General features: G+C 40.9%; 1 protein-coding gene across 3 annotated transcripts; it reads left to right on the forward strand.

Moving 5' to 3' along the window:
- The first annotated feature begins 253 nt into the window (after positions 1-253).
- nedd4a (NEDD4 E3 ubiquitin protein ligase a) lies at positions 254-21,633 on the forward strand. 3 transcript variants are annotated; one of them, XM_078084839.1, is made up of 30 exons: positions 342-606; positions 1,287-1,392; positions 1,467-1,540; positions 2,895-2,973; positions 3,072-3,110; positions 3,340-3,393; positions 12,497-12,547; positions 12,941-13,002; positions 13,170-13,272; positions 13,650-13,813; positions 13,941-14,058; positions 14,323-14,487; positions 14,643-14,726; positions 14,978-15,097; positions 15,181-15,447; positions 15,666-15,746; positions 15,892-15,946; positions 16,034-16,092; positions 16,266-16,331; positions 16,524-16,753; positions 17,307-17,428; positions 17,548-17,618; positions 17,701-17,796; positions 17,898-17,971; positions 18,063-18,123; positions 18,216-18,275; positions 18,385-18,492; positions 18,609-18,705; positions 18,954-19,026; positions 19,674-21,633. In XM_078084839.1, exons 9-30 carry the CDS (start codon positions 13,207-13,209, stop codon positions 19,774-19,776), a joined length of 2,340 nt encoding a protein of 779 aa, XP_077940965.1. In that variant the 5' UTR covers positions 342-606; positions 1,287-1,392; positions 1,467-1,540; positions 2,895-2,973; positions 3,072-3,110; positions 3,340-3,393; positions 12,497-12,547; positions 12,941-13,002; positions 13,170-13,206; the 3' UTR covers positions 19,777-21,633. The 3 variants fall into 3 exon arrangements, with proteins under 3 accessions (XP_040054973.1, XP_077940965.1, XP_040054958.2); XM_040199039.2 differs by lacking the exon at positions 1,287-1,392 and having other exon boundaries at positions 254-606; XM_040199024.2 differs by lacking the exons at positions 342-606; positions 1,287-1,392; positions 1,467-1,540; ... (1 more) ...; positions 3,072-3,110; positions 3,340-3,393 and adding an exon at positions 5,634-8,495.
- Positions 21,634-24,306: the final 2,673 nt, after the last annotated feature.

The following is a 24,306-nucleotide window of genomic DNA, read 5'->3' on the forward strand; positions in this document are numbered from 1 at the left end:
ACTACTACTTTTAGTTTATTCAACAAGTAATCTATAATAATCTATAACCATTGTGCAAAATGAATACAACATACACACTGCACATATCATCATCAGTGATAATGATTATTCTATGTCAGTGCAGTGAATGTAGGGAACTAAAAAGTCCATTAAGAAAATTACCTCAAATATATATTTGAATAATTGTTCCTGGTTTGCTAATAAGCCACTTAATTAAAGTCCAGTTACATTGAAAGGAAATCAACCCTCCTTTAGCTCTCAGTGAAGGTGTCACGAGGGGATCCGAACGGCAGCAGCACCAGGAATAAGGCGACGAGGAGGGGAGGAGGAGGAAGCACCGCGGGAGGTGGAGGGAGGGAGGAAAGGGGGGAGGAGGACGATGGATACGGTGGCTGACGGTGTCCCGGCTAGCCGCTAGGTCGGGTGGACGGCTGCTACCAGTGTAAACAAGAGCGCACAATCGGGGCAGAGTGGCAACGGAACACCGTTAAAAAGTCCACCTTTCTTCGTTCCTGGTTCTTCTCGTCGCTCTCCGGGGGAGGAAGGCAGGGCGAGGACAGCATGGCAGCACTTTCTCCACAGATCCGAGGACTTCAGATAGAGGAGGTAAGCTAAACGCTCCGGACTCGAACCAGCCGTCAATGAGACGTCGTTTTGCGCGATCGCGTCGTTAGCTGGTCACCGCTAACTAGCTAACGTTAACCAAAGAAGTGGATTAACGCCGTGGAGCTAACTAACAGCGGGGTGGGGTTCAACTTGTGGCACGGGACGTGTTAGCTAACGTGGTCGTTAATACGATGGGTGGGTGCACTTCTCGGCTAATGCTACACCGACAGGACCGCTGTCACGTTAGCTGTTGACTTTTACAGCCCCGGGAAACACAACAGGCTGCCGGGCGGTTAACGCCGTCAACACACACTAAACTGTTAATAATGCGCGTTTTGGGGACATTTTCCCCCTCCAGGTAACAACGTCAGGGCCCCGTAGTGCTGCCGTGTACGCCAGGTGTGTGCGTGTGTGTGTGTGTGTGTGTGTGTGTGTGTGTGTGTGTGTGTGTGTGTGTGTGTGTGTGTGTGTGTGTGTGTGTGTGTGTGTGTGACCGATTGCGAAATCGTGCGATGATTCAGCCCAGTAAAAAGCGCGAGTCGCGGGTTCTGATGAGAAACGTACATGTAAGTGAGGTCAGGATGTTACGTCAGCCCGCAAACACTCGGGGTATCGAGGGCATGTGAAAGGGATTTTATAGCTGAAAATGACTTGTGATGTTATGTTTTGTTGTTATCTAGTACCTTTCTGTTGCCTGGCCCACATTCTCCTACCAACAAGACAATAATCAGTATTCTGGATTTGCATTAGCCATATAAAGAAGACTACCAGGCACCACTAGTTTAGGTAGGGAATGTATTTTTAATTTCTCTATCCATCTCTGTGTCACAACTCATTGGTATTCTTTTTTATGTTTTCAGGGAGACTCCAGAGTCCTGAAAGTGAAGGTTGTTGCTGGAATAGGCCTGGCAAAAAAAGATATACTCGGAGCTAGGTAAGCTGTAGATAGTTGACACTAACCTCTGCTGTATAACTTATGATTGTGGTTGTAACTAACTATTGGTTTGCTTATCAATTAACCTGCCGCTCATCTCATCATTAACCAATTCCAATAATAATAATTCACTTTCTGTAAAATCATCAGTCGTCATCTTCTTATGCATGTGTAGTAGCCATCTCCTAGTCAGCTTACCCTTTTTATCTTCAATAAAGATGGAAACTCAGAACTTGCATCCGCTCAATGTACGTCAGTGAAACGTGAATCAGTTTGTGTTTCATTATTCTAAATCAGTCCGCCATTCTCTCCACAACTGTACTGCTTCCAATATAATGTGCTATATTTTTGTCAAGAATTATTCAATTATTCCTTGGGTTATGTAAGTTCATTTTCAAGTGTTTAATTCTGATTATGTTATATTTTTTGTTTATTTATTTTATATTTATTCGTAGTTTACTAATTTGGAAGGAGTAGGTTCAGGATATATTTTTCTCCTTTCTGTTTTCGCAACAGAAATCAGCTGTAAAAAAGAGAGAAAGTCCTTCAATCTTAAAAAAAAAAGAGTATTTACAGCATTCTGAGCGTATTCCGGTATTTTCGTTGTAAACAGCTGTACCTTTTGCGATGCGCTTCTCCAACAGCATGAACCGGTAGTGAGTGCTGATTAGGTTAGTCGCCAGCATATCGTCATCTGGTTGGGCATGTTTACTCAAAACAGCTCTCCGAATATAAAAATCGAATAGTTCATAGTTTGAATTTCCAGTTTAAGGCTTTTGCAACATTTGTGTGCTACTTTTACATTTTTCTAAAATCTTCCATTTAATATGTTTTATACTTTTATTATGACTTATAAATGCAATCTGACACGGGCACAGGAAGAGATGTGGATTGTATGCCTTTATGTCTGCTGTATGTTTAATTATTCATGTCTCAACCAAAACTGCTGTTTTAGCATTGCTCTAATGTAGAAGCCCTTATTCAATCCACCACCAATAACAATGCTACTGGCATAAAGATTGGGTAATGAATAATATCATGGAATTGTGCAATTTGTTTTTCGTGTACGTCCCAGTGCCTCAAACCATCATTAAGAAACAATCCTAGTCAACTTTGCTTCAAGCATTGAGTTTCTGGAACCGTTATGTTCATGTTTCTCAGGTCCAAATGCAGCTCCTGGTGTTATCAGACAATCGACAAAAGAGGGAATTACCTTTCTTAAGAAACAAACTAGAGATCTACAGAACACGATCCAAACAAACCACTAATTCATAATGAACAGAAAGTATATTTCAATCCTTATCTATGAATTTATACACCAGACTTTAATCTGATGTGTCTCTTTGTCTTGCAGTGATCCATACACGAGACTGTCCCTCTATGACCCTATCAACGGCGAAATCACAAGTCTTCAGACTAAAACAATAAAAAAGGTGAGCAAGTGAACTACATTTGTTTTTCCCATTGTTCTATTTGTGGACTTATATTTCACTTTTATCTGACTTCCTTTCCCATGACATGTTACATGAAGTCGCTAGACCCGAAATGGAATGAAGAATTCTTTTTCAAAGTAAGTGAAACTGAGAAGACAATCTTAAAAACTTAAAAATACACCCGTTTATCTCTCATCTTGTGTGTGCAAAGAGATAATTTGTGAACTTTTGTAAGGGGACTCAGGGTAGCTTTGGTATATACTAAATCATATGTAGCCATACAATTCTAAAAGGGATGTTTTAGACTTTGTTGACAATGGCTTGTGTGCTTTGATTGTATATTGTATGTCTTATCTTATGTTTTAGGTTAATCCCCAAAAGCATCGTCTGCTCTTAGAGGTTTTTGATGAGAACCGCCTGGTAAGTTGTTTAGTTATGTTCAACCTTTCTGTGTATACTTTAGACATATACTTAACATATTGTGTTGTGATTCACTTAAGGACTGCAACAAATATATGATCTTTGATAATGATCAGAAAGTATTGGAAATAGAAAGGGAAAATGTAAATGATGCTTTTGATGCTGCTAGTTTAGCACACTCGCATATTGGATACGACCCAAGGATGGTCAAAGATGTGAAACAATATTTCGGACTTAAACATCAGATTAGAACAAATAGATTTTGAGCTATAAACAAATAATTCTCGTAAACCTAATATGTGTATACCATCAAGTAAACAATACATGTATTTCTTGAGGATGAGGGTATCGTCCAGTCAGTGTAAGGTTGACTTTGGTTTGTCTGCCCGATACAGGCGCCCGTATTTACCCACAACATGTATTATTGTTGGAAACTCGGATCCCTTATTATTCAGAGGTGTTAATATAGGAAAATCTGGCTGTGTTGACGGTAGCTCAGTGCCCGTCGTCTACAGGTGAGGACAGTGATGCGTATGTCACAACCAGTGCTGGATATCACAGAGATGGTGATGAAGATGTGTAATGATACCTAACTTATAGTCTAAATTATGACATGTATGTATATATAAATGCATATTGGGTTGTTGTGTGATGGTAGATTAAGTATTGGGAGTGAACTGTGTTCTCGCATCAATTACAACGTACATAGCAATGTTAAATCTTGTAGCATGATCTCAGGGCAGATATTGTATGAAGCCATCTATAAAGTATTGTTGGAGATGTAGGCGCTACCTGTTGCTTGTTCTATTTAAGATGCAGTAGCTGAGATAGTAGTTTTCTTTTTTAGATCCATCTTGCCGTTTTCTTACTAGGTTGAAGTTCTAATGAGTTTGGTCTAATCTTTACCGGCCCTGTTGTCCTTATTGTCCTTCAACAACCTGCCCAAACTGGTAAAGTATGCTCAGTGAGCAAGAAGCAGCACAGTCAATTGTCAGAAGATGATGTCAGCAGTTGTGTCAACCATTTGTAAGACTTCTTTCCTAGAAATCTACCACGTACCACCAGAAACTATCCTAATTGGCTGTTCGCAGAACTAACAACGCTGTGCTATGAAATGAAAATCACATGTTCATTTTGTCCAACTCCCCTTCTTCTATTGTGTTTGGGATGAAAAGAATAAGCTCACAGTCCACACATATATTCCACTTGTTCGGCTAAATGTTTATAGGATATGTCACAATATCAAACAAACCTGGGCGTGACTGGCTCAAGGCTGCCTTGTCATGCTGCAGGTAGATCTTGTGAAAACCTGAAGGGTGTTTCCGTAACGTGTTTTCATGCATGTGTGTGTTACTGCTGCAATGACACTCGAGAGGAACAAGCAGGAAATCCAGGAAATGTATTATTCCACTTCTGCCGCTTGTTGAGCAGCAATAATTTAACAATGTTGTCATTCCTGAAGACACTCACAGTAAAAGAAATCTTCAAAACTAGACACATACAAATCTAAATAAGATGATTTCTATGGTTTTCTTTCTGCTGTCACATGCTGGTGTGGAGAGGTTTGTGTTTGTGTCTTACTTCTAGAGACAGCATGAATAGAGGGCATGCACATGATTGTATGCAGAAGTTGCCATGGTTACCCATCCCCTTGAATGAATGGCCATCATGAATTCACATGGAAATCACTGATCAAATTGTATTCAGCTTTTGCAAAGCCAACTGCACCCACTGATTGAGGCAGACGTTTTTACCAAAAGCTGGATGCAAAATAGTGTATATATATATATATATATATATATATATATATATAGTATGACATTTTCCAAACAGATCACACCTTTTTTTAAATGCTCAATAACCGTCCTAATGGTGAGATTTATCCACAACTAATCAGAATATCCATTGAAGTGGGATTTTCATCAGGCCTGTTTTAAGTTATCAACATGTGCAATCTTTGTTCAGGGTAGTCCTATTTAAATGTGTTATTCTGCACTCACTAGGTGTGAAGCACAGCAAGCTGAACACATAATTAGATGATGCATTGGAAGCTAACTGGAAGCCAGTATAAAACTGAAAAAAACGTATTTGGAAAAACAAATTCTGTGACGGAAAGTACAAATCAGAAAAAGTTGAGATTCTACAGAGCTAAAAGTATTTTAAACATGAATTGGTAAATAATTTCTATTTACTTTCATGTAAGAAAGAAATGAATGATCATCAGTCCCCAAAGTACAGCACAGTATTTAATATAGCAAAGAATCCCAAAGAGTGGGAGTAAGGAGTGAAATACACAACAATTAGAACAGCGTCAATTCAGTTAACGAGTTAATAATGGTGTAATTTTCCTCCAGATATCACAAACCTCTCTGCTCACAACAGAGGCGGCATATTTGTCTTGCTTGTAAAACGTAATGCTAACAACTCGTAATCCGAACTCGTTGGGGCTGCTGACGGAGCTTTCCCCCGTGTATCTTTCAATGCTTCTTTTGGGCGCAATATTTTTATGGTGCTGAATTCAATTTGTATATTAGATGCAGCTTTGCTTTATTATTGGCCTAATACATACCTTACTGTATGACTTAAATATAAATAGTGTAGTGTGAGTCACCAATCCAATGGGCTTTGCACCATCATTTAAGTCTGTTTTTGGCCAGATGAGTGATTAATAGTCCATCACAAGGTTTCCTGGTGTTTATCATGTGGGTTCAAAAGATAGGCAGCTGCAGCAGTGAAGTGTCCTCTGATGAATCATGACTCTATCCTGGCTGTCTCTTGCTATTACACCTTATACAGGAACTGATTTGGCTCTCCACTAGTGTCCTGAAATAGGCCCGCCTGACGCACAATAGGTTGACATTAATAAGTCACGGAGAAGAAATCAGAGCAGCAATGACGCTTACATGAGGTGTCATATAACGGGTGTCATGTCTCTGTCAAAGCTCATCTGCCTGTGTTTTCTGAAGGCAGGCAAAAACCACGTCACAGCTTTTTTTATCACTGTTTAACACCGTTAAAGAGTTTCTTCCTGAGACATGAACATTTTCTTTCTATTTGCACTTTTGCATGAATTAAGTTTAAAGAAAGTTGCCACTTTCTCTCCTCCACATTTTCACAGGCAGACGTTGAAAGTCGTTTCCTTTTTGATTTCCTGTAATTCAATAGCAGTGGGGAAAACTATTTCTGGTAGCACAGAGCAGTAGAAACATTAGAAGCATACCCTCGGCAGGAAGTGCAGTCCTAAGTGAGTCGCCTGAATCAGAGGTTTCACAAAGCTTTAGTCGAAGATGCACCGTAAAGGGCTTCCATGTTGTTGTTGTTGTTGTCTCCCAAAGGAATGAAGCGGCTGGAACGGACCGGAGGTGTAGAATATGAATCTGGCCGGCACTCGGGAGGTGCCGTAAAATAGCAGCTAAGCTAGGTTTAAAAAGCAGGTCGGCAGCGGAAGGTCTGGCTTCTGAAATTTGCTTTCCGTAAAGTGTTTAATCTCCTTAATCGGGCTAACGTCTGGGATCGCTCTTGTTTCAAAGGTCGTGGGTTTGGGTCATGTCTCCAAACAGAACCACTGACCCCCCCCCACACACACACTCACCCACCCAACTAAAAGCTGAGATCAGCCTGGAGCGGAATGCAAGTTGTCACCAGAGCTATTTTGGCAATGTACAGCCGCTAATGATTGTGATCACACAGCGGAGCTCTGAGCAGTTGCTTTGCTTTCCTTTTTTCCTTGGAGTAAGTTTGATCATGCAGCTCTCACCGGCGCTTCAGGGATTAAAGAGTTAAAACGAATGGCACGTCGGCTGCGCTCGCAATTTGCGTCAAGGAGAAGCAACACAGACCCTCTGTCAGAGAGCCTCAGCAGCCATGGCGGGGAGAGCGGCGTCCGTGTGTCAGATCAAAGCCCCACGGAGAGTCTGGCTCACAGCTCCGTCCACTTGAAGGTGACTGCACTGTCACCAGAGTATGCTAATTTACTGCGGCACTCTTCAGTGTTCTTACCCAGGGTTAACCCCGGAGGAGTTAACAAGAAGAGCATTCTGAAGATCTCGCTGGAGCCCTGTGGAACACCTAGTGGAGAGCTAGATGGCAGTATAGAGGATGGAGACCCAGTGGCAAGGAAAGGAGGAGCAGGCGGGGGCTCTGACGGAGGCTCGTGCAGCAGCAGCATGGCCAGCGATGCCGGGTACTGTAGCAGCAACAACATCTTTGAGCCAGAGGCTTCAGAAAAGCACAGGACCACCCAGGAGAGGAGTCTACTTCGCTGCAAGTCAAAGGTCCCTTTGAGACGCTGCTCCTCCTTGGTTATATTTCCAAAGAGCCCCTGCAGCACCCCACCTGCCTCCCCAGTCGGCCCAATGGCTCTATCTGCTCTCCCTCCAGCGAGGGGGGGTCATCAGTCATCTCTACGGACCTCTGCCAGTGAATTCTCACAGGAATATGAGGAAGTGAATTGCAAAGAGTCCATTATCACAGCAGTAAGTGGCCCTCGTTTGCCTAAAGGAAGCTGTCCAGCCGAGTTAAGGGACACCAAACACATGGTGCAATTTAGTATTCCTCTACAGGAAGAAACAAACGGCAAAATGGCGGACAGGAGCAAAATAAGGGAACTGTCGTCAACTTTAGACAGATCGAATCGTCACTCCAGCAGCGTGCTGCTCCACTTTGCCAACCAGAGACCAATAATGGGAGCTACAACCACGTCTACAACCGACGTGGAAGATCCCGAGGCTCCTAACCCAGCCGCACAAGCCGATGGTGAACCCGAGCCTCGCAAAAAACTGTACCGCAGTACTTCCGCTTGTTTGTTCTCCTCGACTAAACCAACAGAGAGAATGGTCTCTTCGTCAGGAAAAGGACAGCAAAGGCCCGTGCAGAACTATTGCCATCGAGCCATACAAAGGAGCTTTTCCCTGGAGGTGCCCTACGCTAACACGGGAATTTCATGTCACGTCTCAAATCCAAAACTCAGTATCCCTCACTCTCCACATGTACACATTCATTTGTCTCCTTGCTGCCCTGCTACGTTGCCTAGCTATCTTACTGGCGTAAACACGAGCCACAAAGGGATTAATATGGACAAGAGTCCGGTTCAAAACACAAAGGTGAGTGTTAAGTTTCTTCATTGGAACCAAGTGATGCTCATGATCGCAGGAATCAGCTGGAATGCCTAAAAAAAGGTCCACCGAGAAATCGAGAGCAGATATTTTATTCTCTTACTGGTATCTACCGTAGAGATGTCTGCCTGCTCCAATATAATAGGACGGTGTTGTGCTCAAAATTCCCCCAAATATTCCCATTGTATTGAAGCAAAAGCAGACCTCTCCGTGGCAAACCCTCAACAAGCCAGATTAAAAAATCAATAGTTAATACTAATTCATTTTCAGATTTCAAAACTGTGTCTTTAACAATGAATTGCATGCCAAGTATTTACATAACACATGAATGCCCTTCGATTCAACACTGAGTAGTTGCCTTTAATGTTGATTAACTGGTTTGTACCGCTTTGGTTTGTCAGCTCAGGAGACGACACGTTGTCTTCTTCCTTCATGTACGGAGCAAAATTTGAGTTGGAATGTCATGAATACCTTATTTTGTTTTATGCTAAACATTTGCCTTATAGTTGCTCATGTAAAATTAAACCGTTTTATACGATTCCATCGGCGGCTAAACCAGTATTGAAAATAAATGCTGAGAGAACGGTGCTCATCCAAATCCTTAAACTGTTTACTCAGTGTCGGCCATTAGGCTCACCACAGGCTACAGCGACATTCTGTAACTGAGAAGATCACCACAGATAAGTCACGCAATTAACAAGCCCAATGTGGACAAACAGTCAGAGGTATTCAGTTACTTTACAGGAAATACATTTAAATGTTGTTTTCTAAGAAAGGCGTAAATGAGCAGGAAAGGTGGCCTGTCTTTCATCTTGTGACTGTCCATTTGTTGGCGTGTATGAAGACATTCGACTTTAGAGTAGCTCTCCATGTTTTACCATTCTGTTAGCGGTATGAGTAATCGACTTTAAGTATTTACCCGGGCTATTTTTAGGGCAATGGAAGGGAAGGGGGGACGAAGGGGGGGCAGTGCCACTTGCTGGTATAAATAAAGTGCTCCTGAAATATTCCCCTTGACTCCAGATAGTCTGGTGGTCTGTAGCATTGCCCAGTCCCGTGGATTCAAATTTAACAGCATGGTACTAGCGAAGCACACAATCATGCCTGCCATCTGTGGATATGGTGCTGGTGGTGCTGGTGGTGCTGGGTGTGCTGGTGGGGGGGGGGGGTGGGGGGGGGGGGGGGGTGCCTTTCCAAGAAGAAGATCGGTGCGTTCCCTTCCCTGCGGATGCTCCTGCCAGCCGCTGTCTGTGATGTATCCGGTGTCGGCCCTTCCTCCTACATTTAGGTTGTCAAGTTAGAAGGTGTACTTCTTACCTAATTAGACAGTCCATTAACGTTCAAAGATCTAAATTTGCTTTCTGTAAATCTGATTTTATTTTCACACATTTAAAAGGCCTGCGAAATAACAGTTCTTCCCTTGAACTTTGGTGTTCATGGTCCTTTGTGAATACTTATTCTGGTGTCACATTACACTTCTTCCTGTAAAAAGTCTGCATCAAATACTGCACACTTTATCTTGTGACTGTATCTGACCACAATTGAGCAACACCAATGTGAAGTATTACAGTAAGAATTGTACTTGAATTGTATTTTACTGCAGCATGAAATCATGCCTACAAACAGTCAAACAGCAATCAAAGGGGTAAATAAGCAGCTATTAAAAATAGAAATATTACAAAATGTGGAACTGTATGGGCTAAAAGCCCGTTGTGAATCTCAGCAACGGCAGAGACAAACTACTACATGAATTAAAGATCTTTTTTGTAACATTACAACAAAGCAAGGCTATCTGTTCACATATATAGTCAAATATATCGATTGGAGCAGGATTGTCTTGTGGTATCCACAATGGAATTTTTTATGGAAACCTTTAGGTCTGCTTTTCTTATCTGAGGTGCCCTCATAACCCTGAACACCTCGTCCTGCAAGTTAATGAACAACCAGTAGTGACAACAAGGGTCAACAAGGAAGAAGGAAAACGTGACTCGTAACAAAGAGCTGAACTGTAAATTCAACTGTAATTCAATTTTCTTAGTCGAGTCGAATCTGCATGTCATTATGAACCGTCCCGTTTTGATGGTTTCCGCAAGTTTCATGCAACTGCCACAGTGGTGCTTGTGTCAGGATGCATTTCTCAGAGAGCTTTTTTTGAGCTTTTTTAGATTCCTTCACAAGTGATAACATGGGGTTTATCACCCAAAATGAAAAGACTGTATTAACAGCACGATTCATTCTTGGAATTTATCTTTAAAAGCTGAAATATAGCAGCACACAATAACTTTTGACCGCTTTCTTCCTCTTTTAAGTGTTAAAGCATATGTTTTTTGATAAGAAATGAGCAGCGAAGCCTTCTGACACAGTGCAACTGCTTCCTGCTGTGACATCACATGGTTTCAGGTGTGGATTCAGGGGCTTCCTCCTTTCACAGCGCTGACTTAATCTTGCACAGAAGATGAAGCCTGGTCGCTGCAGCTCTGGCAGCTGTTTTTGGCAAAATGTAACTTGTTTAAAAACGTATTTTATTGAATCGTTTATCAGATATGCACATAAGTCCCTGGTCACGGTTTATCACCATATTCCGTTCCAATAACTCTTCAGAAGTCTACATTTCACAAGCTGCCGTCCACCTATTACCAGGAGTTTGTTGTGGCCCTGCTAGGGTGGATATCACTGCTTAGTCAACGGACGGCCAAACATGTGTCTGTAGCTCTTTGCTAGAACCTCACACAATACATGGTCAGCACTGCTTAATGCCACAAGCTCAACTTGAGTTTCAATAATTTGTACATAAAACTTCAGGGAAGCTTCTGTTGAACCTTCATTTACAGCTATCTGTGTACTTTGTGTAGGCTTGTTATTGTCCAAAGTAAACACTCACACCACTCTATATCCTCTCGCTTTACAACGACAGAGGACATTTCATGTGATAGAAAGCTTCTGCTGATGATATAGAAATGACCCACTTGATTTTTGAAACTAGCAGGACAGACTTCACTATTAAACAGCCTGTAATCTTTTATGCATTGCTGTCCATGGCATATTGCTTATTTATTGTTCAGTTTCGTAAAAGCTGTTGACCGTGATGTGTAAATAAATACGACCAACATTGTGTGCCAATGGCCACTAAATAAAACATAAACATCAGTAGGAGCTCTGTCACTTTGCAAACAGAAACGGTTACCCTCTGAGATGCAAAGCAACTAAAGCTTGAAGGATAGCAAAAATATGCTTGAATGCCCGGGGCGTTTATTTATTTTTCAAACAAAACATATTATTTTCAGTTTCAGGAAATTGCTTTTTTAAAAATGTTTTCTGATATCAAACAAATCATTGAGGACGTTTATTATCAACAATTGTTTTTAGTCTGCCTAATGAGTGTGATTTAAATACAAACAACAAAATTACCAGCAATCTGTAGTGATACTAGTGCGTCTTAACGTCTCTAGCATGTATCTTTTGAGCCGAGACTTAACTGCTTCCCTTGCCTCCACTATTAGACAGGCCAGGGCAGGAGGGAGGGAGGAGGCCTCCATCTATATTTGCTCACGTAAACACTCCATACTGCTGTTCCACAGTTTGTCCTGACACGGGTGTTAATTTGGTCTCAAAGCTGGTTCCCTCAGTACAGTTTGTGTTTGGGACTGAAATGGCTGAAATGACGCCTTGCAGTGAATCTGTGAAGTGTTCAGAGAAAGTCAAATGATTGCTGTGTCACAAGCAGGAAGAGAGTGCAGTGTATAATCACATGTGTATAGATTGTTTTTTAGAGAAACTGGAACGCAACGGCTTTAGCAGATAAAGTGTCTAGTACAGTGTGAGAAACGCGGCAGTGCGGTGTGAGAATCAACCCATGGGAATTTTACAGTGTTTCTCATTATTCCAAAGTCCACTGAGTAACGTAGAACGTCTCAGACAGTCCTCTGTGTGCCTTTGAATGGAGATAATATAATCATGATCTTCTCTCTTCTCTCCCCCTCGCCTGTCAGACACGTGATGACTTTCTGGGACAGGTGGACATCCCCTTAAATCAGATACCGGTGAGTCCTTGCATGCAGGGATTGCTTGTTCTAGATTTCTATGACTTGTCTAAGTTCAAGTAAGTTAGTATTGATTTTTTATTTTCTAACTGGGGCTCTTGACCTCAATTTCACCCACGTCCCATTGCGGATTTATACACGCACGCCCTTATTCTAGTGTCCGTTCCACACCGTTGTCTATCGTTTTGGTAACACAGTCTGTCATGTTTATGTTATGTTGCTGCTTTTCTTTCCTTAAGAATACAACATCCCCAAATAAGCCATCAGGGCACAATGCCACCATTATCCGTATCTTTAAATATAGAGTACCGTGTTCTGATACAGTGCCATGCAGGACTGTAAAAACGTTTCAGAATTAAAGGTTTATTTTTATTGTTTGTCTTTTTTTCTCAGACAGAAAATCCTAATACAGAAAGGCCATACACATTCAAGGATTTTCTACTTCACCCACGAAGGTTGGCATGATTTCATGGTTATTTAATCCTTTGTCTTCTCCTGTCGTACATTCCATTCTACATTTGTTCATTTGCAGGAGAGACAGTTCATACTTTATTTCCAAACAGTCGTGACAATATTTATCTCCTCCTTGTTGAGAACATCTATCCGTCTGTTGGTTACACAGCCACAAGTCCAGAGTTAAAGGTCACCTGCGTCTCAAAATGACATACCTGCCCAAAAGCCCAGGCTCAGAGGAGGAAACCGTAGAACAGACTGAGGACATAGACGTAAGTTTTGCCTGTGATTGTTCAGTGAGACGTTGATTTCCTGCATGAAACTGCAACCCCTGATTATTTGGATGAATAACGTCACGTTGAACATAATAATAGCGCGGTCGCACACTGACAAACGTTCAAGCAATCAGAGGTCACAGCAGTAATATACGTTTTTAGGAGCTCCTCCTTGATGTTATTCATGTCTTAAAATGGACATAAAGTCCATGAGTGTGTATTAGTCCTACTGTGTGACCTTTGCTTAACTCGAAGCTTCTGTATTCATGTCAGCCAGTGATGTTTTTAGTAGTTTGCCTTAAACAGCTGGCATTAGGACAGTGTCCGCATCCTGCTTGTGCTGCTCTTTAACACTCTCGGTTGATGTCGAGCAGCCTGGATGGGAGTTTCTGGAGTCTCAGGGCCTGTCGGGTCGCAGACAAAGCCAGGTGCTGCCCGCTCTGCCCCCTGGCTGGGAGGAGCGGCAGGACAACCTGGGAAGAACCTTCTTTGTCAATCATGAGAGCAGAACCACACAGTGGCTACGACCCACACTCCAGTAAGACCGCTTCCTTCTCCCCAGCAAAGTTGCATCAATTCCCTTGTTGGTGCAGGACTGATCATTTACTTGCTGTGTGTGTGTGTGTGTGTGTGTGTGTGTGTGTGTGTGTTTCCATACTAAACAGGGAAGGTAATGTGCCCGTGCAAAGAGGACAGAACAATAATATGGATGCAGAGCAAGTTTTTATGACACGCAGACAGATCTCAGACCCAGATGAGAACACCACACGAGAGTCTCCTGAGGTAACTTTAACACCGTTTTACAAAAAGCCTTTTAGGTGAATGGATATGGGAAGGACGAAAAAGGTGGGAGACGTCTGTTAGGAAAGCCATGCAGAGGGCGCGATGAAGCCAGGTGGTGCACTGGTGGTGTAAACGATCCAACTTTTAGGTTTACTATTAGACAGGCCACTGTATATTTAAACTGAGTAATCTGCCCACGTGTTGTTGTCGTATCAGTCCCCCACCGAGTCTTCTTTAATGAATCTCATCTGTCTCATCTTCCAGAGCTGGGAGATCATCACGGAGGACGAGTCCACCTTGTACCACAGCAATAATCAGCTCACATCATCTCCACCACACGGGCCTGGAGAGTTCCATTCGCTGCACAATGAGCAGAGAAACACACACTTCTCTGGGGCCACAGCTGGCGAGCAGCGCGCCTCTCAGATGGTGAGTCATTTTCTCTGCGCCATACGGTCCTGGTTACCGGAAAGGTCAGAGAAGGAAAGACTCACAACGAGACTGATGGGAACCATACACGATCAGTGAGAGAGGGAGAAAAGTATATAACATTGTTGTCTTTGGAATGCTGCCTCTTCCTGTAGAATCATGCTAGTATTTCAAGTCATTCCAGTCGCAGAGGAAGTGCCCAGACTTCAACAGGGGAGGAGCATCCTGTTAATCCTGTGGTGGGTATTTCACTCCCTAATGGAGTCACACAACCTTCCTACCTTTTACTAAACCTGTCTGACATCAGAATGTCTGTGTGGATGTGACGTTTGAGATTTACAGCTGTGTTCTTAAATCTACCAGTTGCTGTGGTATGGAAGTTAGGAAATAGTTTGAGTGAATTTATGTGTTTCATTGTTGGTTTCTCGGGTTTCTCAATGAGCATTTTCAGGACGGATCCCTGTTTTCCTTTTTTTATGTCATTCAATAGCATATTCCAATCTCAGCTGGGCTGCCGCCAGGATGGGAAGAGAAGCGAGACAGTAAAGGGAGACGCTACTTTATCAACCACAACAGTCGAAGCACTTCATGGACAAGACCCCTTATTCAGGTATTTTTTTTGTCTTTTATTCGTATTAATAGTAGGAAAAAACGTATGTCCACTGGCTATTTACGATATTTCTTTTTGGACAGAAAACCACAGAAGCAGCAACAACAGCAACAGCCACAACAACAGCAACAGCAACAGCAGCTGCATCCGCAGCAGCACAGAGTGCGGCGGCTGCCCAGAGCCAGACTCCACCCTTACCTCCCATGTCCCCCGAGGACGCTCCCTCCGTGCACGCTCCAAGCACCGAGGCCGCACACGATTCTGGCTCCCTGCCGGCTGGTTGGGAGGTTCGCAGTGCTCCCAGTGGGAGACCCTTTTTCATTAACCACACCACTAAGACCACTACCTGGGTGAGAAAGCAGCAGACTCAAGATGTGTTTTCATCCTTAGTCCTAAGTGGTTGCAATAAATACACACAAACACAAAGCCAATTTTTTGTTTCCACCAAAAAGTTAGCTTTTTCTAAATGGGTCATGTTGGCAACTTAGTCTGCACTATACCCAACTCTGTTTGTGCTGAGAGTATTTCCTCTTTGACTGAAACACCCTGTTTGTTTTCCTCTGAACAGGAAGACCCCAGGCATCCTACGGTTCCTGTGCAAGTGAGGAATAGACCCTCACTCGACCCATCTGATCTCGGCCCTCTGCCGGTAAATTCAAGTAGTTTGAAAGACGTTTATCAACTTAAGCCTGTATATCTTAGGCAATGCTCTGTGTTGTAATACTGTATATAATCAGAGCAGAAAATATTTTTAAAACCACACATTTAAAAAAATAATTTCTCTTCTCTTCTAGCCTGCCTGGGAAGAGAGAATCCACACTGATGGGAGGATATTCTACATAGATCACAGTTCGTATGACGTTTAATAATAAGATTACATCTTATAAACAATGTGTACGTTTCCATCATACTGATGGACTCTATTATATTTCACAGACACCAAAATCACTCAATGGGATGATCCCAGACTGCAGAACTCAGCTATAACCGGACCAGTGAGTATAGATTTGATTTGACCGATTATTTCATGAATATGATATTAGCACAAAATGAAAAGAGAACTTTATTTATAGTTTGCATATTTCCTGTAAATGTGTATCCTTGACTACAGTATGGGTCATACAGTTAAGGTGGATTTGTACTAAAGGCTGCCCTCTATTGGTTCCAGGCAGTGCCTTATTCCAGAGATTATAAACAGAAGTATGACTACTTCCGGAAGAAGCTGAAGAAACCGGTAAGTGTCCTCAAAGAGCAATTGAAACTGTTAATTCTTCACCACTACTTTTGCCTTGTAAATACTTGATTCTAATGAGGATGCATGCTGCTTCAACCTCTAAGTTTGTTACTTTCACATATTCTGTATTTATACAACTCTCACACGATCATAAACTTCCTTTTTTTATGAACCCAATAAATTTGTCCGTAGGCTGACATCCCAAACCGCTTTGAGTTGAAGCTGAGGCGAAATGCGGTGCTGGAGGACTCATACCGACGCATCCTGTCAGTGAAGAGGGCGGACCTGCTGAAGGCCCGACTGTGGGTGGAGTTTGAAGGAGAAAAAGGTCTGGACTATGGTGGCGTGGCCAGGGAGTGGTTCTTCCTCATGTCCAAGGAGATGTTCAACCCATACTACGGACTGTTTGAGTATTCTGCCACGTGAGTCCAAACACTGCCTCTTCTTATGCCTCCTCAACACTTATATTTCATATTCATATTTTATATATTATGTATTGTATTGCAGCACTGCCATTCACATTTAGAATTGCACATGTGCTGGAGTTGTGACTTGTATGAAGGAACAGTAAATAAAATACATTCGGGACAGATGTTATGCCTTTAGTTCTGGAAAGAAAGTACCATCTTTTATGCACACCCATACTCTGTAATTGATTTTTGCAAGGATACATTTATGTTGACAGAGTGTCAATGGCCACAATAAGATTCAAATTGCTCATCTTCCTTCACTGTCCTACAATACGTGGTCTGAAAAACTCTAGTTGTGCAACGGAAAAGGAGAATGTGTTATAAGCATCAATGAAAATACAAATGTCAAGGGTCAAAATCCCCCTACAGCCACTGGCTTTGACTTCCTATAATAGCATCAGCTAAAGAACACAATTTAACAAGATGTAATTATTTGGTAGAAACCAGGACAGCTGATTTACGACTATATTTATTCCTGTTCATATTTTTGTGATTTGTGTTCCAGAGACAACTACACACTGCAGATTAACCCGAACTCAGGTTTATGCAATGAAGACCACCTGTCCTACTTCAAGTTCATCGGACGCGTAGCAGGCATGGCCGTGTATCACGGCAAGCTGCTCGATGGTGAGGGCCACCTGTACACATGTTGAGAGCGGGCATTGGGGAGATTGAAGGCATCAGCGCCTTGTGTTGTTGTTTGTTTTTTTAGATTGATTCGGACTTTTTATTTGTGTCCTTCAAAGCTTTCTTCATTCGGCCTTTCTACAAAATGATGCTGCAGAAGCCAATCACTCTCCAGGACATGGAGTCTGTTGTGAGTGTCACAGGAATCCACTGCAAATAATTAACAAATGGGGTCACCTGGCAGATATTCATTTTGAGTGTTGCCTTTTCAGGATAGTGAATATTTCAACTCCTTAAAGTGGATTTTAGAGAACGACCCGACCGACTTGGATTTGAGGTTCACCATTGACGAGGAGCTGTTTGGACAGGTGTGTTCAAACATGCCGTCTTTCCCTTTGCAACTTTTAATTTGTAATAAGTGGTTAACTGTGTAATTTGCATTAAACTGTAATTAATCCTTCCTGTTCAGACTCACCAGCATGAACTGAAGCCAGGCGGAGCAGACATTGTCATTACTAATGAAACCAAGAAGGAATACATCCAGTAAGATTGAGAGAAGAAAAAAACACTTCATTTAATTTCCACAGTATTAAAGTGATGGTTTGTTGCTAATTGGCTGTGTGGTGTTTGACAGTCTGGTGATGCAGTGGAGGTTTGTGAACAGGATACAGAAGCAGATGACTGCCTTCAAAGAGGTAAAAACCTATTTTTAAATTTTAAATAAATTATTTTTTAACGAGGTGGACACTTTTCAAAAATATAAAGTGAGTCCTATTTGTTTTTTTAGGGATTCTTTGAGTTGATACCACAAGATGTGATCAAGATCTTTGATGAGAATGAGCTTGAGGTGAGTTTTCAGACCGCCAGACGTGCTTAAATTACCATTCAGGTTAATTGTAGATTCATTCCAGAAGGATTCATAAGCATGTGTCTAACTGCCGTCTTCTCCTCCACAGTTGCTCATGTGTGGTCTGGGAGATGTGGATGTGAACGACTGGAGAGAGAACACCAAGTACAAGAACAGCTACTGCTCCAACCACGTTGTCATCCTGTGGTTTTGGAAAGTAAGAAAACTTTCAATGCCTGGGACCATAAAACTGTGGACTTCCCATAGTTTATTCCTCTTTTAGGAAGAACTTTGTATTTGTTATTAATTTGTATATCTGTTTGTGTTGCTTAGACGGTGCTGTTGATGGATGCAGAAAAGCGAATCAGGCTCTTACAGTTTGTGACAGGAACTTCAAGGGTCCCAATGAATGGCTTTGCTGAACTCTATGGTGAGATCACACTTTTTAATACTGCATTGTTGTTGTGAGTTATTGTTTTTCTTTCTTGGTCTAGATAATCTACTCTTGTAGTTGTCTTATAATATGAAATAAGGGCATTGTCACATATTTTCCCTCTATACTGTATACATAACACTTCACTTCAATTCACAGGTGGCTGGAACTATTTAGTTAAATTTTAAATTAATTTCAGTGTAAATCAGGTTGTATGTGTTTGTCTAATGTTGGATTTTTTTCAGGGTCTAACGGACCTCAGCTGTTCACCATCGAGCAGTGGGGAACACGTGATAAACTCCCCCGAGCCCACACATGGTGAGCACTTCAACTCTGTTACATATTATATTATAATATTTTCCGATATTTAAAGTCTTAATGCAGATTTTGACAAACAAACTACCCACATTTTAGTGTAGAGTTGAGCCATTAAAATGACTAATTGACTGAAGAAGATGAAGAGTGAAAATACCAGTGAGTTTAATCCACTAAAATGGGGCAGCCGTTATGGCATCATAGTACAACATAGCACTTTCTTAATCTTACCTTACACCGAGGGTTTGTATGGCCATAATAATGAATGAATGAATGAATGATGAGGTAAAACAATAGTTGACGGAGCATTTTGTGGGTTTAAGCCCTCTAGTGGCTCGATACAGTCATGGGCTATTACAGAAATGAATACAGTCTTTAGGCTCAGATTACTAAATCTGTCAAAGTTAAGTCAAAGTCAAAGATATTGTCATAGTTACACAATGGGAAGTGAAGGATCTAGGGTTTATGTACCTTTGCGCATTCCAGGGACCCAAAGTCTAGAAATATGCTGCCACTGTTGCACCACATATGATCTTTCCTCACAAAAACAAATAGCAACTCCAGTTGATACCTGCCATTGTTTATTTTTCATGGCTTTTGCGTGGATGTGATTTTTCCCTTATGTTCCTCATTGTCTTCACCTCATAAAGCTTCAATCGACTGGACCTGCCTCCTTATGAATCCTTTGAGGAGCTGAGGGAGAAACTTCACATCGCCATTGAGAACGCACAGGGCTTCGATGGGGTGGATTAGAGCGTGTCCTGAGATTACTGCACGATGTGGGGAAGTCATGATGATGAAAACAAGCTGTGCTAGAGATGTTTTCACCTGCCAGCTGTGTGACAGATGAAGGAGAGTCACACAACCTTCACTTTGGTCCTCTGTTGAGCCACGTGTGAAGAAAGGACATTAATTCTGGAGGGACGGGGTTATCTAATCACTCTACATCTTTAAAAGTTTACAAAGCAAAAATGCAAAGCTGTAAAGTATATAACAAAGTATATTACCTTTAAAAAATTGTTTAATTTTGGCTGAATTGTGCTTTGATTCTCACATCAGGTACTTGTGAGATTTTGTCTGTACTTTGTAGTTAGTGGGAAAACATGTAAGTTATGTTGCAGCCTTAAATGAATCCCTTAACTTGTTGTCGCAACAACGTGCCAGATGTTTTTTCAACGGAAAATCCTGTGTGATCAATTGGCCAATTCAACCAATTTAATTATTTTCAGTCATACATTTTTCATTCCATCACAATAACTAAACCTAAATATATTCCCCTCAAAAGCATTGGTAGCAGAAAATTGGCAGGTTATATATTATCTTTTGAGCAACTACACCTACAATAAGTGTATTATATAATTACCATAGTAGTAGTGATGTACCAATACCAGGACCATTAGAAGGCTAAATTAATTATAATTTGTAGTTTGTAACTGACTTCATGCAGTGTTGGATTGTGCTGATTTTTTGCATAATTGTACATATTGATATGAGGTCATTGAATATCACCTGCATTTTTGTTCTTTTGTTATTACATGAATATACTACACTGTACATACAAGAAGGAGGCTACGCTCTGCAAAAATGTATAAAGGCATCTATTGTTAAAACTCAAAATTGTTAACTTACCAGATATTGGTGCAACTCTACATTTGTCTTTTATGATCAGTAGCCACTTTTACTCAAGTTCAACAGAAACTAAGTAAATACAAATAAATAAGGTATTTACACATAATATTTGACAGACTTACATCTTTACACTTACACTTTGCATACAGTATGTTCGAAATTAAATCGTGTTGCCTTTTGTCAATGAGTGATATAATTTTGTGTTCCTTTTCTTTTCATCATTGTTGTCTAATTGCGGTGCTCTATTTGTAAGAGTACAACTCTAGTAATTGTTTCGTTGTTTGTCAAAATTTGTACAGATTGTTCATTTCAAACATGACTAATCACATGTTAATAATTTTTCTTCAGCAGTAGTTTTAACATTTTCTGGATGGGACTACGTGTTTACCCACTGCCATGTTTACAGGTCAATGATGAAATAAGATTTTATGGGCTGGTTCTTGTCACAACACAATTTTATACTTTATGCTTTTATACAGTCAAGCACTTTGCTGATATTAATGAGTCTTACTTCTGAACTATCTGAATCTTTGCCAATCTGTCACCTGCAGACCGCTAGAATTGCTCTTTAGGAAAATTGTCCGATTCGAAGTGCACATGTTTAGATGTTTACATGTGAACATTGCTGAAAATAAGCAAATTATCTTCTTTCAGTTATATTTAAAGTTAAATACAGAGGCCTTTGTTTGTAATGTATTGTAGAATTTGATGGTTAATGTTTTAATCTCTAAATGGATGTACCGTTGAATAGCTATTGAAGAATAATGAATAGATCAACATCTAAGTTCGGATATATCAGATTTTCATATTATAAAAAAATAATTTAAACACATAAGTGCATTACAACAACAACAACGTGAATACATATATACAACATTCAAAAGGGTTGAATAAAATGTAGTTGTTGAATACCCATTTTATGAAAAATAGCACAAGAAATTTAATCAAAATATATTTGAGAAATAAAGAAATACAAAAACAGTCGTCCAGTGACTTTGTTCTTCTTGCAGTTGTTCATCATTGATTTGAAGCATGTCTAACTGTATTTTGACACTGCAAAGGCAGTAATGCAGTAATGCATTCATTCGACTTTTAAAGGTTTTTCTCAGTTAGGCACACTTTACTTTAACGGCGTAGTAGACTAAAGCTGATTTCATGGTGTATAACAGGCCGTGAGGTAGTTAAGCAGATCAAATGAGTTCCTCATATATTTGTCAACCGCTGTAACTCCTCCCTCGGTTGTCTACGTGGAAGCTACTGGGCTGCTGAGTGTTGTCTGGTCATTTTTCTGTTGTGTCGGCTATCGATACGAGTGAGACAATGTTGAGGTAAAAAACTTACTTTTTTTTTTTAAACAGCAGACTGGCATCATGCAACGAGAGGAGATGGAGCGGGAGGGATCATCATTATCAGTGTCTGGGTGACGGGGAAAATCAGTGGAGGAACAACAGCGGTCCCAACTTTGTAGTTGCTTGTAGTACTTAACTCTTCCAGCTGGGGGAAGTAGAACACATTGTCTTCTTTGTAAAGTTTTAAACTTAACTCGGATGAAACTATTGGTTTAGTCCACATCCTATTTAAGCAGAAAACATTGATTCTTATCTTTCAATTCTGCTGTTGTATGTCCAAATGTCCATTTATGTTACATTCTTGTATTCATTTTAAACTACATTTTAGTGCGTTACATTGACTCGGAGGACAGTCTGTGTGTTTATTTCAAGATAAGTAAGCTGCGGTCAAATATGAATGTGTAATATTTCCCATGTGCTTGTTGATCTTCAGTATGGAGCACTGATTCATAAGTAGTGTTGTGCTGTGGACGTGCTGTGTGGAGACGACTCCTCACTCATAGTCGGAACCTTTTGTTTTACTCAGATCCTATGTTCTCCAAAACCCCCTCGATGCGGCACTAAAAGCCCTCTCCCATACGAAGGGTCAGTGGAAAGGTCGCACACCATTCAGGCCGGCCTGTTGGACACCTCTGGGGTCAGTGGGGAGGGGCATGTGGCCAGAAGGAAGACACAGACCTCAGCCAATGGCAGCAGGTCCTCAGACAGCCGGTTCCCCTTTACTCACAGCCTCACCAGCATTCATAACCTGATTATTACTTTTACTCCATCGATCCGGCCGCAGAGCTTGACCCGAGTTCACAAAAGGCTGACCATCACTTCACCGTACAACTCTGCCATATTGGCAGGTCGCAGTGACTGAATATTTGATTAATTAAACACCCCGGGGAAATCCACACTGGCCATGAATGAGGCTGGGCTCTCCCTTTCCCACGATATGTGAAAGAAGTGCCTGCCATCTGTAGTAACACTGTGTTCTTACACTTACACGTTACTGTGCAATGCACTTTACATGTAACCTGAATCACACTAAACTTTACAGGAAATCTGAGAAGCTAATTGGTTGTATAGTGTCTGTAAGTGTGCTGTGGCATGAGATATTATTTCAATAACATATGTTAAAAGATGTTAAATTGTCCTCTGTTGGTATTATTTCAATAACATATGTTAAAAGATGTTAAATTGTCCTCTGTTGGTATTATTTGAAAAATATATGTTAAAAGATGTTAAATTGTCCTCTGTTGGTATTATTTCAATAACATATGTTAAAAGATGTTAAATTGTTTTGATTGATTAAAAAATATCTTGAGGCCATTGTTGCAACAATTGTGTGAACTTCCCATTTTTCTTACCATAAACTATTAAATCCATATGAAACTCTTCTTTCAAATGTCTTTTTGCCAACTATGAAAAAAACACTGTTTGGGAAGAACACATTGAACAGATGTACTTTTTCAAAATGTAATGTGAACTTTGACTAGTAAATTAAAACCCATTTGTTTCCTGTATTTCTTTTTGATTGCTCACTTAATGAATTTGCGGTGTACAGTACAATTATCACAAATATCTCTGCATGACTCTTCGTTGAAGAGTGCAGCTTTTTCTTGAGTGTTTTTGGTTTTCTGATCGCCAGGACGTCACAGCTGGGCTGCGTGCTGCGGAGAAAGGTTCATGGAGGGAGGAGGGAGGACCGTGGGAGGGAGGGGGGTTGGATCTCTCTTCATAATAAGTGATGGATATTGGATCAATATCAACATTGACACAGCAGCTGTCCTGCTCCTGTCAATGGTTCCTCTTAATTTCAGGAGCCAGGACAAATTCATTTCCATTCACTTGTTTAGTCTGTCATGAGCAGTTGGTATACAGTTGGTCTCATCAAAACAGATTCACTTGTTTGGTGAAGAAACAAAATGTATGAGTGCTGAACTACCATAACTCCAAAACGTACAAAGCTTTCATCATTTTGGTTTCATACCGAGCCATAAACAAAAAAAAGATCTGATTGTAAAGTTACTGACCCAAAGCATGCAGTGTTATTTTGTTATTTCACATCAATGAAAGGAGGCTCCACCAATGCAATGCTTACCAGTAAAATACAGTATTAAGATTAAATCAACTTCATAACTGTCTTGACTATTTATGTTATTATGTTTGTTTAAGATACCTATGTTGTGTTGAAAATGCTACATAAAAAGCTTTTAAAGAATCAACTTCTTCAAAGGACAACTGAATTATTTTTTCTTCAAGAATGTTACATAAACAAGAATATGCTTTTGTTATCAGTGAAATATACTTTTAATGGGCC

The sequence above is a fragment of the Gasterosteus aculeatus genome, chromosome 12 (assembly GCF_964276395.1).
Source record: "Gasterosteus aculeatus chromosome 12, fGasAcu3.hap1.1, whole genome shotgun sequence".
Lineage (NCBI taxonomy): Eukaryota > Metazoa > Chordata > Actinopteri > Perciformes > Gasterosteidae > Gasterosteus > Gasterosteus aculeatus.